Here is a 13863-nt window from a genome sequence, read left to right as displayed (position 1 = left end):
GAGTCGCACACGATTGTCAAAACATTTTAATCCACATTAAAAAGACATTGTTAAAAATAAAAGTATAAAATAAAAGCGAATAAATACTGACGGAGAACTTAAGGTGTCAAACATGGAAGGTCTTAAGTTTAAGGTTGTTAGAATGTGTGTTAGGTTTCTATGAAGCAGGAATAGCGCCTCCTATAGGTGGCGTGGACAGCGGCGGCAGGAGCAGAGACTTGAGTTTGGCCGACATGGCGGAGATCTCGGGGTCTTGAGTCTCATACATCTTCACCAGGCGTGCGAACTTGAGGACCCCTGGAACGACGACACACGGGTGAGTGTCTCCCTGACTTTACACCTTCACACCATCCTCTCACCTTCTCCCTCGTTGTTGAAGCCGTACGCCTTGATGACTTCCTGTTGGATCTGCGTGGCCACAGGAAGCACCAGCTGCAGCATCTTGCCCATGTCGTTGCAGGCGCTCTCGCGGGCCTCGTCCATCCTCGCCGCGTTCTCTGGGGCCGAGAAGGCCTGGATCACCTCGCTGAGCACCACTGTGAGGGGCCCACGGGTGTTTAACAAGGTCTCAGAAGGTTCATCTGTGGACGCCTCTTACCTCGGGTCTGCTCCACGGTCAGGGTGGGCTGCTGGGCTGGAGCTGAGGCCATGTCTGGAAGACCAGGACCGTCACCACAGTTGTGAAGTTAGTCATGAATTATATTGTAGTTTATATCAGAACGTCTGAACAACACATCAAACTAATGACCTGCACATGCGAGGAAGTTACTATCAGATTGTTTATTATGTTATAATGTTCATTTTGTGACGTTTCACTAAATCTGAGGACAAATGAACACTTGGTTTTCGACATTTAAATGGATTTAAGATCATAACATGGGTGTGTCGATACATGTCACTCATACTGAGGGAAATGTTTTTTCAAAATTGACAGGTTTTTCCACTCGAAGTCTAAAATCAATAACCAGTTGAACTGTTATTTAGAATTTCTGTATTTAACTTCTCCTTTAAAACAGTGTTTGTATCCATCGATGGACCTCTATTTACAACTATGAACTGGAATAAAACGGGTTTCGAGATCGAAAGCAACTACATAAAATCGACATAAATACACATCGTCTTTCTTAAACCGATATAAACATTGTTATATTTGATTTATGTTGGAGAAAAAATAATAAAAATCTCACCGGAATAAAAACGAGTTGCTAGCAGCAGCCACGAATCCACAGCGGAAGTAGTTTAGGACACTTTCTTGTTTTACGGCAGCGACTCTATTTACGGCGGCTGCGTGGACATGTAAATAAACATCCTTCGTGTTGTTTTCCCGGCAGTAAGTTGGTTTATATTCCTCTTTGGTCGCTGCTTCTTTACTTTTTACGTGACGGTGTCGATGGAGAAGAAGTTGGCAGAGTTCCGAGCGCGAAGGCAGGCGGAGAATTCGCCTAAAAAGGAGACGAAAGTTGATCCAACACCTGAGACTGAAAGTGACGAAAAGAAGGAAGAAGAGGAAGAAGAAGACTCTGAGCTGAAAAGCAGCTCTTCTGTTGCCTATGAGAGTCCGGTGAGTCTAAATAAAACGTAAATAAATTGTGAATAAGTGTGATTATTCTGCTGTTTAACTCTGATCTGACAGACTGTACTCACTGGCTTATGTTTTTATTGTCTTGCAGACCAGCAGAGATTGGCTGCTGGACAGCGCTCTGGGTCGATGGCTCGCCTCCAAACACTTCATCGTGTCAAACGTCTTCCTGCTCAAGCTGCTGCTCTGGCTGGTTCTCCTCGGGCTCTTTGTTGAGCTGGAGTTCGGGCTTCCCTTCTTTGTGGTCTCGCTCTTCTTCTGGCTGTACGAGGGGCTGAGGAGTCCGGCGCCCCGCGAGCCCGGAGAACTGAGCGCTTATTCCGTCTTCAACCCCGGGTGCCAGACTCTGCTGGGCTCTCTGACGGCGGAGCAGCTGGAGGGCGAGATGGGCTACAGACCCTTGGCCAATAGATGACGTGGCTTTTGTCAATGATCTCTTATGTGATCGATTGATCACTTTGTACGAATCATGTTACGTTGTTGAAGACACGATGAATTAATTTAATGCTTGATTTCACTCCTGTTCCAGCACTAGCTATGAAATTATATTGAATATAAATAAATATTCATTATCAACTGATCTTGTTCTGTTAATATTATTGTATTCTTCACTGCCACCACAAACAATTCCTGTTACTTACAATAGATAAAAAATACAAGGGTGTTGTAAACAAGTAATTTTTATTTATATAGCGCTTTTCCAGACCAGGGTCACAAAGCGCTTAAACAATCAAAACAATACTCAAGTATATACTTTAAAGGGCAAGATAAAACTGATAACACAACAGGAGTTCTGATCCACAGACCTCAGAGCCCTATAATACTATTTATGGTAAAAAAGGATTTTGTTCTATCAAAGTAGATTTGTTTTTATTTTTTGTAAAGGGTCCTTGGAAAAAAGATATTCCTTCAATTAAAAAATCTATTTTGAATCAAAGGGAATTTTGCTTTAATAAACTAAAATGGTTTCAATCAAACAAGTTAAAAAAAATGTATTAAAACTTTTGTCTTTTTTTACGTTGTAGTCTTATTAAGTGAACACTACGGGCACTAGGACCTCAGGAACTACGTCGCTTGAACCTCCAGAAAAAGAAAACTACATCCTATGTACTTCCGGTATCGCCTCGGCTTATTTGAAAACACCACTTTTACCTCAAATTCTGCAGTTTTTGAACCGCCTTTCACCCGCACATGACTGGCGTTTCCATTCTTCTAGAGCACCCAGCTGGATTATGCCGTCTTTCAACATTTCTCAACGTTTTCATTGATATCCGAAGCCTCCTTGTTCGGAGAGTTAGCATCTTGACGGCTGATGTTAGCTAACTAGGTGAAAAGTAGTAAGTTAGGAAGTAATGGTTATTTCTAGGGAATCTTTCTAGACCAGGGTCCATTCAACTCTCTCTTCAAGAAACCAACAAGTCACGTCTCTGTGTGTGTTCGTGCTCAAACAGTAAGTCATCAATACTTTCTATTGTTATTCCAGTCATGATCCTGATCTCATTTTATCGGTAGCTTGATGACGCAGTCACTCACCTGAGGGTCATTACCTGAGACCTGTCACCTCTGATCAGATATATACGTTTGTTTGTTTTTATTTCTGCACTTGTTTTAGGTTAGGTAGAACTTTATTCATCTAATTTTTAATTTAATTTTCACAGTAATATCACAACTTTACTAGTGTTGCTGGTTTGAATTAATGACTGTTTTTCCACCTGTTGCCTACAGGGATGTCTGGAAGTCCAGCTGTGGTCATGCGTCTGGTGGCGTCAGCCTTCTCTGTGGCTGAGAGAGCAGGAGAGATCGTAAGGAAGGTCCTCCACAGTGGAGAGCTTGGGATCGTCGAGAAGGTTAGACTCACTTTTTTTTTCAAATGCCCTGGTTGCCGTTCTATAGACGTGGTCTTTGCACAGACCGGCGCCAACGACCTGCAGACTTTGGCCGACAGGCTGGCGCAGCAGAGCATCTGCGCCTCGCTTTCCAGACGCTTCCCCAAAATCACCATCATCGGGGAGGAGGTGAGAAGGATCACGTTGTGTTGAACCCCCCTTTGACTCGCTCTGTCCTGCAGGATCTTCCATCTGAGGAGGTCCCAGAAGATATGGTGGAAAATGGCATCTGTGAGGAGATTCTACAGAAGCCGTGTCCATTAGAGATCAGCGGGATCAAAGAGGAGGAAGTAGGTCACATGTCACAGGATTATTGTTTGGATCTATAACGGTGACATTATTCCAGCTGGTGGTTTGGGTGGATCCTCTGGACGGAACCAAGGAGTACACAGAAGGTGAGTTGAATACGTTCTTCACACGATCGGCTCGTCTGAATGTTCCATTTATTCTTAATGATTTGTCGAAATTGCTGAGTCAGGATGAATCACTCGCTGACCTCCTCTACCGCCCACTCTCTCCTCTCTGCTGGTGATTCAGCTTCAAAGTGCCTCCGTACTGATAAGAAAGAGTCTCTTAAGCCCTTGAGCAAGGCTTTCTGTATGGTATCCTCCAGATTTACTGTGGGACTTCTAGCATGCAGACACTGATGTAAAGTGAAGCTTCTCTCCTCCGCAGGGCTCCTGGACAACGTGACGGTGCTGATCGGAATCGCACATCAGGGCAGAGCGATCGCTGGTGTCATTAACCAGCCGTTCTACAACTACCAGGTCTGCACTAACTCAAGCTATTATCACTGGAGGTGTGCATCGGCAAGAATATGGCGATACATCTCACAATAAAACCGCTAAATTAGGATATATTGATATACTGTAGTGACGACAATATTTGTGGTAATGTCGAGTACTTGACTCTGGTACTTGTCAGACCACATGACTCTTGACCAGTTCAATTTTATTTAAATTGTCTTATCATAACAAAGTTATCTCAAGACACTCTACAGTTGAAGTAAGACGAAGGAAAAACGGATCCCAGCAAATCGTTACTGCTTTTATTTGTTTTGAAACCAAAATATGTCCAAACATCAGCTTTAAAAGATGCTGGAGTTGCTGTATCCTCTCGTCCTCAGTCATTGCTGGGATCACGTGAGGTTTCAGTGTTTATCATAAGGTGATGTAATAACTGCTGCCCTCTAGCGGCCGAAAGTTTAATTGCAACACAAATGAACACAACGTGAATATTTTCATGTTAATTGTACAATTTCATTTGTTTAAATTATTTGATGTTCATACCTTTTTTTCATAGTAACTAATTAATCTCAAACAAACTAAGTTGCTTTTAAAGGAAGTAACTTGTAGTTACCAGTAAAGGTAACTTGTTAATTCCTGACGTTGCTGTGGTTTCTCTTCAGCTCGGAGCGGGAGCGACCCTGGGAAGAACCATTTGGGGAATTCCGGGTTTGGGAGCGTTTGGGTTCCAGCTGCAGGAAGTTCCCGGCGACCGACGCATCGTCACGACGACCCGCTCTCACAGCAACAAGCTGGTGACCGACTGCGTAGACGCCATGGAGCCGCACGAGGTCGTGCGAGTGGGCGGCGCCGGAAACAAGGTCGGTGGGATGAAAGTACAAATTGAAGCAAAGGTATTGGATGAAATGAAGATTAAAGGTGCGTCTTATTCAGATCATCCAGCTGATCGAGGGAAGGGCGTCAGCGTACGTGTTCGCCAGTCCGGGCTGCAAGAAGTGGGACACGTGTGCTCCCGAAGCGATCCTGCACGCTGTCGGAGGTACCCGCCTCTCGGTGGTCATAATGTTTTGGCGGGTCGTAGATCCAGACTCCGAGCTTCATCATCTCTCCCGCAGGACGACTGACCGACATGCACAACAAGCCGTACGTCTACCACTCACACGTCAAGCACATGAACGCGGCGGGGGTTCTGGCCACCCTGCGCCACCACGACCACTACGCCAGCAGAGTCCCCGCCTCGGTGCTGCAGGCGCTGAAGTCCGACTGAGGCGAGCGAGACGACACGGGGTTCAGGCTCGTGTTCAACATCACTTCCATTTATTTCACTCGTACAAATCTCTGCATATGGTTTTTAGATTTACAAAGCAAAAGAAGGCAAAGATTGAATAAATAAAAACACACTGGATAAATAGTGACTTCATTCTTGAACATCGTCTTCACCTCATGACGTATTTACAGTGACATGCAAGTGTCGAGGAGGAAGATCCACGGCTGTGGGTTCCAGAGAATCTAAACGTTTTGTGGCCTAAATCACCGCGAACATAAACACTCTCAAAGCTGAAGCTTTGGTGGAAGATTCTGCTTGTTTTCCAGGACATTCAATGGTTCTATAGACTTTTAATTTCCACACAAAACCGAAAGTGCACATGCGTAGCCAGCGGACGTCACACCTGCAGTCGCTATAGTAAGTATGGTTAAAGGAAAACCCTCGGACACCGAACATGCTGCTGTTGATGTGAAATAATAAACGACGTCGCTGCCTCTAAACGCTGCCTCTAAACGCAATAGGATCAACAACAAAAAAAATCAACCTCTTTGAGATCTCTTCATCCGGAGTCAAATATTCTGGAATGGATTAAGTTGACACACAATGGAGTCGCTTTTTAAAAAAAAGAATAAAACACCACTCGTGTTGATAAAAATACCCACATCAAGCAAAAGAAGAGAGAAAAACACACTCCAGGACTTTTGTGTTTACACATGAACGAGCTGTAGAGGAGGCTGGAGTGTTTGAGGGCGGCCGGCAGGGGGCGCTGCTGAAGCTGCTCACCTCTTTTTGGGAGCCTGAGTGGTGCGAGGAGGAGTGACGGGGCGTCCCGAGTTCACTCCTCCATACTGGTACTTGGCCTTCTTCTCCGAGGGTTTCAGGATCTGGATCAGAGACACAATGTTTTTGCAACATTCATCCTTCGACACATGAAACTAATTACATTTTTAGAACCACTAGTAGTTCTCACGTACATATTAAAATACCTATACATATCTATAGTTTAAAAGGCTATTTTCGATATGAAACTTTCAGTCGTCAATACTCAAAGGTATTGTGAATCGGCTTGTATCACCTGAAACGAGCACATGAGGGACTCGTCCACGCTCATCATCCCGCCAGCGTTGTCGAACTCTCCGCAGTAGTTCGGGGCCGAGAACAGAGTCACCAGCTGTCGCTTGGCAAAGAACTCGTAACCGTCTTCAACCACCTGCGGGAAAAAGCAAAACGCGGTTGGTTTTGGGTTCTCGCCTGCAGGCCAGTTGTGTGATCCTCACCTGGTGCGCTCGACAGATGAGGTCCAGGTCGTGTCGGTTCAGGAACTTGCTGACCACGTCGGCGCCGAACGTGAAGGACACCCCCCGGTCGTTCTCCCCCCACCCCTGCACGTCTTTGTCGGGGTCCGACCACAGCAGGTCGCACAGCAAACCTGGGAGGAGACGCAGAGTTGAGCCGAGCAGGTCTCCTCAACCTTCACCTGTAGTCCAGGGGCCTGAAACCCACGGCCCCTGAGCCACATGTAGCCCCTCCTCCACATCATGTCTTCCTCATCTACAACATTCTTGGTCTCTCTGATCACCCGTGTCTGGGACGTCCGTTGGTCTCATGATGCGTCGAATTTGTTCCATGGACTGAAGATCTGGAGACAAACCTTAGAGACATAAGAGGAGATTTTTGTTTTTGACCTCAGGGGACATTTGTTCATAACATTTAATCAGGATCAAAATGATTTGGAAATGTTTTGTTATCCAGGATCATGTTTATCCGTCTTACTTTTATGATGATTTTCAACATCGGATTAAATCATCTTAATCCAGATTAATATCACAAATGTTTAGTTTCTTTTTTTTTTTAGATAAAAATACAAGTCATTTTAACTTCAGGGTTAATAGCAGGAATCTGGTATTGTAGCAAGGTTATACAGTTATAGTAATTATGACTCTTGACAAAGTCGTAACTGCTTTCATTTGTTTTTAAATCAAAATATGTCCAAACATCAGCTTTAAAAGCTGCTGGAGTCACTGTATCCTTTCGTCCCCACCAGGATCTCGCAGGATTTAATCTCTTCTTTAACTGTGTAGGACGTAACAACTGCTGCCATCTAGTGGCTGAAAGTTTAGTTGCAACACAAACATGAACAAACGCAATTTGTTGTTGAATTTTGAAATATAAAAAAATATTTTATTTATATCCAGACTTTATTGGAATATGAATCATAACAAATATGATGAATATGAAATGATTTCAAAGCCTAAAGCCCTTTAATATTTTTTAAATCGATACAGCTTTAGTCAAATATCCATTCAGTACCATAAAGAAGAAAATACTTATCAATACGACCCCTAATAAAAAGTCAAATTAAAACGGTTGACATTATATTACATTATTATTTCATCTTTTTTTTTTACAATTTATTAACAATAATAGATAGAAATATTGAATATATGATTTGTTTATTATTCAACTCTTGGGCTTTATTTCAATATTATTTTGATTTAAATTTGACTTTGTTATACTGAAACAATTAAAGTATAATTATAATAAGTATAATCGACTTTATCTATGTCATCTATTGAATCAATCTAGTGCAAAATATAAATAAAAGGTATTTATAAAAAGAATAAATTAATTTTGGATCAGAATTTTCCACATCCATGTTTTGATTGACACAAACTGAAGGTTCTATCCAGATTAAAACTAGGGTTTGATTATATCATTCAAACTTATTTCAGAATTCTTCTTTCCCTTTTTAAAATACTAATTTTCAAGATGAATCCGATCATCTTGGAACAACTGGCTCCAGGTGCTCAAGTTCGGTCTCTGTGTTCGACTCAAAGGAACCTCAACGTGACTCGTCACTGACCTCCGTGGCAGCAGAAGATCTTCTCATCGATGATGGCGGCGATCGGCAAACAGTTGAAACAGTCGGTGAATGTTTTCCAGAGCTTGATGTTGAACCTGCGCTTGCCTGCAGAGAGAGTACATCATGATTCGATTCTCACCGGGCGGTTCTCCAAATGATCCACTTCCTGCTCCAGACTCACACTCGTCGTAGAAGCCGTAGATGCGGTTGATGGAGGCGCACTCGTGGTTCCCCCGCAGCAGGAAGAAGTTCTCCGGGTACTTGATCTTGTAGGCCAGCAGCAGGCAGATGGTCTCCAGCGACTGCTTCCCTCGGTCCACGTAGTCGCCCAGGAACAGGTAGTTGGCTTCGGGGGGGAAACCGCCGTACTCAAAGAGCCGCAGCAGGTCCGTGTACTGGCCGTGGATGTCCCCTGCACGACACAACCACCTCGGGTGAGGAGCTTGAAGCATCAGTCTAGTGGTTCAGAATAAGGGGTTTCGTGGCCTTGATTAATATTTGGAACCACAGTACTGTGTGCGCTCCTTTAAAGATGTCTATAAATTACTAATGTATGTATATATATATATTCTAGCTGTGGGCTCACGGTGGTGCAGTGGTTAGCGCTGCCACTTTGCTGGTTCGCTTCCAAGCCAAGCCAACTTGTGACCTTTCTGTGTAGAGTTTCTGAAGTTTCCTCCCACAGTCCAAAAACATACAGAGGTTGATTGAGAACTTGGGGAAATTGTACATAGGTATGAGTGTGTGTGTGAATAGTTGTCCGTCTTTGTGTGCCGTTCGACAGACTGGTGTCCTGCCCAGGATGTCCCCTGCCTCTCGCCCAATGAAACTGGGATAGACTCCAGTCTCCCCGCGAACCCCCATAAGGGATAAATAAAGCGGTAGACAATGAATGAATATTGTAGCTGTTTATACATTTGCAAACTAGTTAAAAACTACAGGCCAAACACACCGTTGTGTCTCACACAGCTACACAACAAAACACTCAGACGTCTCTCAGTCTCATCAGTCTTATGATGCCTTCACTGACCTATGAAAACCTTGAATTTCACTGTAACCAACATATAATATTAAAGAGCTTCACACGTGAACGTGACATGATTGCCACTTACAACCGACGTCTTCGTTGTTTTGCAGATTACATTCAGACTTTATTTGAATAAATAGCAACTTTGTAGGTCCATATGCTGTTATATTTGCTTTTTATTCAAACTATAATCACAATCACACATGCAAGACTTGCTTTGTGAACAATAACCTCACTAAAAGTGTTTAGAGCTCAAAGGAAGATTATCAAGCACTAACATTCCCAGTAGAACACAGTGAACTATAGTGACTCTCAACCAGGCGGAAACTTATGCCGACTTGAATTCAGAGGCGAGAACACACTGAAGCTAGCTTATGCTGGAAACAGAAAGAACATGAATTATCTGTGCATTCACTGCTTGGTTTACCGTTTTTTTAAGTTAAACTAGAATAAACACAATTTGGTATATGGCTGAAGGATTATTAAAAAATATAATTGTGATTATTTTCCGAAATATTGCGATTATTTATGCGATTATGCGAGTTTCACATGTGTTTAATTGCATTTCCTGTCATACACAATAATATATTATCATTTACACAATTTGAATTGTGTGATTGCATAAGGTGACTTATGTGACACACAAACACGCCGGTGGTGCACAAATGCGATTAATCGTTCAGCCCTAATTTGGTACAGAAAGGAGACTTTCCATCTCAACATGTACAATTGCAAAATGCAGAATCCTCAGGCCCAGAATAACTCTGCCCATCTCAAGGATGAGCAGCACAGCCCACAGAAATAACCTTCCTCTGAACCGCCCCCAACAGTCCAGAGAAAAATTATACTTTTCCATATCAAGGTTCAAGAGAGAAAAAAAACATTCTTCTCACCACAGATTTTCAGCGGAGCCTCCAGTTCCAGCAGGATGGGCTGGCTGAGGAAGATCTCTCTGGACTTGATGCAAAGACCCCTGACCTCGGCCTCCGTCATCTGTACGATTTTCCCTGGACGACATCCTCGCACTGAGGGAGAGAGAGAGACACGAGTGGAGCGTCATGATTCATTTTAAAACAACGATTGGTGCCGAAATGTACCTATACATGATCTACAACGAAGAGTCTTAGAGTAAGTAAGTAAGCAAGTAATATTTCTAGAGCGCTTTTCTAAACCAGGGTCACAAAGCCAATAAACAATCAAAACAATACTCAATAAAATATATACTTAAATGTTCAAGACAACATCGAGACAAACACAGGAGTCTCAAAGAATCAAGGAAAAGCCTGCACGAAAAAAAAAAGTGTCTTAAGATGTTTCTTGAAGGAGTCAGTAGATCATCAAACACAGAGATCATTTCAAAGCGTAGGAGCAACAGTCTGGAAGGATTTCTCTTCTCTGGTCCGGAAGCATGTTCAGGAACCATCAGTAGATTCTGATCCACAGACCTCAGAGCCCGAGCTGGGGTGTAAGTCTGGATCAGATCACTGATGGAAGGTCTGACCATGAATAGATCTGAAAGTAAGAACCAGAATTTTAAAGTTGATCCTGAAAGAAACTGGCAGCCAGAGAAGAGTTTTAAGGATCGAGAAATGTGAGTTCTTCTACTAGAGCAGGTCAGAATTCTCGTGCAGAGTTCTGTATTAACTGCAGGCGAGACCGATCCTTCTTGTTAAGACAAGGAGCATAAGTATAATCAACTCGAGTTCACATACTGCACCCTTTTAAATATGTATTTCAGCTCAACAACAAGCTTTCAACAGAAGAGGAATGAACAGCTTGTCGGCTCAGCTGGAGATGCGTGGTGATGAGGTCCACGCAGCACAAACCCCCGATGTTATTTGTAGAAGAAAACAACATAATTTGTTTATGATTTTGACCCCGAGAGGAAGAATACCATTTAAACAGTTGCAAAGTAGTTTTAAAATATTGATACTGTGAGGCTGCTATCATCAAACTTTCTGCCTGAGAGATTTGTTTTATTTGAAAAGCTGTGGAGGAACTTAAATGATACTGCATCTTGTGATAAATCAAAAGTGAAATAAGACAATTGGAGATGGTGTTGATAATGTTTTCTTTTTTCCTGAAAACAATATGTTTTGTAAAATATCTATTTCTTGACGACGCAACTCACTCATGAAATGCATCTCTAGGTAAGAGTAGTTGTCCATCTCTCGCTACAATCTCTGAGAAACATTCAAAGATGTAAACACATCGACTTTGAATTTAGAAAGAAGTAGCTGGTCCTACACAACACAAGGTATATATCTGTGCACGTGGGTTGTTAATGAAAGAGAAAGAAAGTCTCGTCATCCAAAGATATCCTGTTACAAGTTGGTCATTATGTGGTACATTACACAAACTTTGTTTTGTGTTCCTAGGGAGGTTTCCAAGTATTCTTTTGGCCTGCTTTCTTTAGAGCCGTATTATTAGACGCAACAATGATATCTTCAAAGCACTACATCGAAACAGTAAACACATTAAGGAAAGTTAGAATGCTAAACGTATAATCACATGCTTTTCCTTGAGGATTATTTCGCTTTAATTCACTCGTCCTCACGACGATGTTTACTAGGCTTGTCACAAGAATCGATGCTTTGTGACCAATTTGGTACCAGCACACACAGATAACTACACCAGCTCCTCTGGTACCGTAAGTAGTAGTATGTGCGTGTGCGTACAGTGAGCTCCAAAAAGGACGCTCTGCCGCCTTCAAAACTATGGCTTCGCTTATTTCAAGTGACAAAACAAATGGACTTGTCTTATTGATGAACCTGCCGGTCCGAGTCTGATCTGTAAAAGTTTTAGATTCGAGGTAGAAGAAAGTGAAGAAATTATTAACCCTCAAAAATCTGCATACATGTCTCTGAAGTTTTGTAAAATTAAGGAGGAAGCACTTCGAACCAACACTTGGAAAAAACATGTATGAAAAGGTCAAGGTGAGCTCATTTTGTCATGATTAACTTACAACAAACACAAAATCTATTATTTGAGATAACACTTTTTTTTTTACCCTGGTCTAGAAAGATCTTTACAAATAACCTTTACTTATCTATAGCTACACTCACACAGACGTTTGTTTCTAACACTTGACAAACATTATGTAAAGTAACATTATGAGATGCCTTTATTTTGAAGATTGCTGAGCTAATGTTATTTGAAATAAGTAAGTAAGTCATTTTTATTTGTATAGCGCTTTTCTAGACCAGGGTCACAAGGCGCTTAAATAATCAAAACAATATTCAATAAAGTATATATTTTAAAGATCAAGATAAAACTGATAACACAACAGGAGTTCCAGAAAATCAAGGAAAAGCCTGAACAAATAAAAACGTCTTAAGATGTTTCTTAAAGGAGTCAGTAAATGTTTTATTTAAGTAACAGTATAAGTGACACTGACCAGAAGCATGGGGGTCAAGGGCCACAGAGATATTTGAAAAGGCACTGTTTGGATGTACAACAGTTGAAGGTTATGTTATTTATTCACACATTTAAATGACAACTGTTCTCTTTTTTTTTTATCTCTACTCGTCACCACCGTTTGAATGTATAATAGTTACCATTAGATGTTACATTAGATTTATTACTTGTTTCCTCTCTAGGAGAAACAATGCTACCATCACCAGTGAATTTAAAATGATGGATTGTAGGTTTTGTCATTGAATAAAGTTGTGTTGCTTCAAAGTAAACGCTTGTTTGTTAAACGCTAGGACTACTGTTTACCAGCCGACCCCTGCTAACAGCCACTATGAGGGGGCGTGTCCAGGTAAACCACGTACTCCAGCGCCTCAAAACATACACTTGTGTTTGTTTGTCCTTCCGTCGAGTGTCATTTATTTAACACCAAACACTTCACACTCGTGTTCAACAAACACAGAAGAGCTAACGCGCCGCTAGGTTTAGCGAGGATGCGCCATTTTCATGCGGCGCTCCGTCGTCCCCAGTGTTACGCAGATGCTAACAACTAGCAACGACGGCGCCTCGTCGAGGAGCTCAGTTGACGCTCGTCGTGGAGCAAATACGGCTCCGTCCTCTACTCGTCGTGCCGTGTGACCGGCGCGGAGGTGCTAGAGATGGTGGAACGAGTACCTTCTAGAAGGCGGGAGATGAGGCTGTCAACGTTGAGCTCGCTTTCCGCCATGTTTTCAGTCACGGAGGCAGGAAGACGTGGGACTGCGGTCCCTGAGTGTGGACTCGCAGGCTCGTTAAAGGGCCAGTGCTGCCGACTGTCGTTCAAACTCCAATAACAAGTTTACAGCTTTTAATGATAACAATATTATAGCATTTTTAACACTACTCTTAAATAGATACTGGCATTTCAAAAATACTAACCCCACAGTCCGAACAAATTAAATTATATAATAAAAACAAATAAATCCTTTTAAAATTCAAATGATTGAATTCAATTATTCCAAAACCGAATTCAACGTTGCAATATTTGAAATGTTATATTCAACCATTCATTATTATTCTGATGACACTGATATAATTAAAGTAC

The 13863-nt window shown here is 42.2% G+C and overlaps 4 protein-coding genes across 5 annotated transcripts; 2 read left to right on the top strand and 2 right to left on the bottom strand.

The window, feature by feature from the left end:
• Positions 1 to 11: 11 nt before the first annotated feature.
• On the bottom strand, positions 12 to 1270 carry grcc10 (gene rich cluster, C10 gene). The gene is made up of 4 exons (XM_087805588.1): positions 1188 to 1270; positions 599 to 652; positions 360 to 536; positions 12 to 297 (listed from the first exon to the last, which is right to left on the bottom strand). Exons 2-4 carry the CDS (start codon positions 648 to 650, stop codon positions 158 to 160), a joined length of 369 nt encoding a protein of 122 aa, XP_087661714.1. The 5' UTR covers positions 651 to 652; positions 1188 to 1270; the 3' UTR covers positions 12 to 157.
• Positions 1271 to 1274: 4 nt separating this feature from the next.
• On the top strand, positions 1275 to 2157 carry saysd1 (SAYSVFN motif domain containing 1). The gene is made up of 2 exons (XM_087805587.1): positions 1275 to 1561; positions 1671 to 2157. Exons 1-2 carry the CDS (start codon positions 1391 to 1393, stop codon positions 1992 to 1994), a joined length of 495 nt encoding a protein of 164 aa, XP_087661713.1. The 5' UTR covers positions 1275 to 1390; the 3' UTR covers positions 1995 to 2157.
• A 523-nt stretch (positions 2158 to 2680) lies between these two features.
• On the top strand, positions 2681 to 5584 carry bpnt1 (bisphosphate nucleotidase 1). Of its 2 annotated transcripts, XM_087804933.1 has the most exons (10): positions 2681 to 3029; positions 3305 to 3426; positions 3490 to 3594; positions 3648 to 3755; positions 3812 to 3860; positions 4003 to 4062; positions 4141 to 4232; positions 4874 to 5071; positions 5145 to 5250; positions 5327 to 5584. In XM_087804933.1, exons 2-10 carry the CDS (start codon positions 3307 to 3309, stop codon positions 5476 to 5478), a joined length of 990 nt encoding a protein of 329 aa, XP_087661059.1. In that variant the 5' UTR covers positions 2681 to 3029; positions 3305 to 3306; the 3' UTR covers positions 5479 to 5584. The 2 variants fall into 2 exon arrangements, with proteins under 2 accessions (XP_087661059.1, XP_087661058.1); XM_087804932.1 differs by lacking the exon at positions 4003 to 4062 and having other exon boundaries at positions 2682 to 3029.
• LOC148067768 (serine/threonine-protein phosphatase PP1-beta catalytic subunit-like) lies at positions 5512 to 13546 on the bottom strand. Its single transcript, XM_087804931.1, has 8 exons — positions 13455 to 13546; positions 10262 to 10393; positions 8523 to 8753; positions 8342 to 8446; positions 7058 to 7129; positions 6756 to 6907; positions 6554 to 6688; positions 5512 to 6362 (listed from the first exon to the last, which is right to left on the bottom strand). Exons 1-8 carry the CDS (start codon positions 13504 to 13506, stop codon positions 6258 to 6260), a joined length of 984 nt encoding a protein of 327 aa, XP_087661057.1. The 5' UTR covers positions 13507 to 13546; the 3' UTR covers positions 5512 to 6257.
• Positions 13547 to 13863: the final 317 nt, after the last annotated feature.

Source organism: Callionymus lyra, chromosome 13 (assembly GCF_982586985.1).
Source record: "Callionymus lyra chromosome 13, fCalLyr1.hap1.1, whole genome shotgun sequence".
Taxonomy (NCBI): Eukaryota; Metazoa; Chordata; class Actinopteri; order Syngnathiformes; family Callionymidae; genus Callionymus; species Callionymus lyra.
This window is presented reverse-complemented; position numbering and strand designations above follow the sequence as displayed.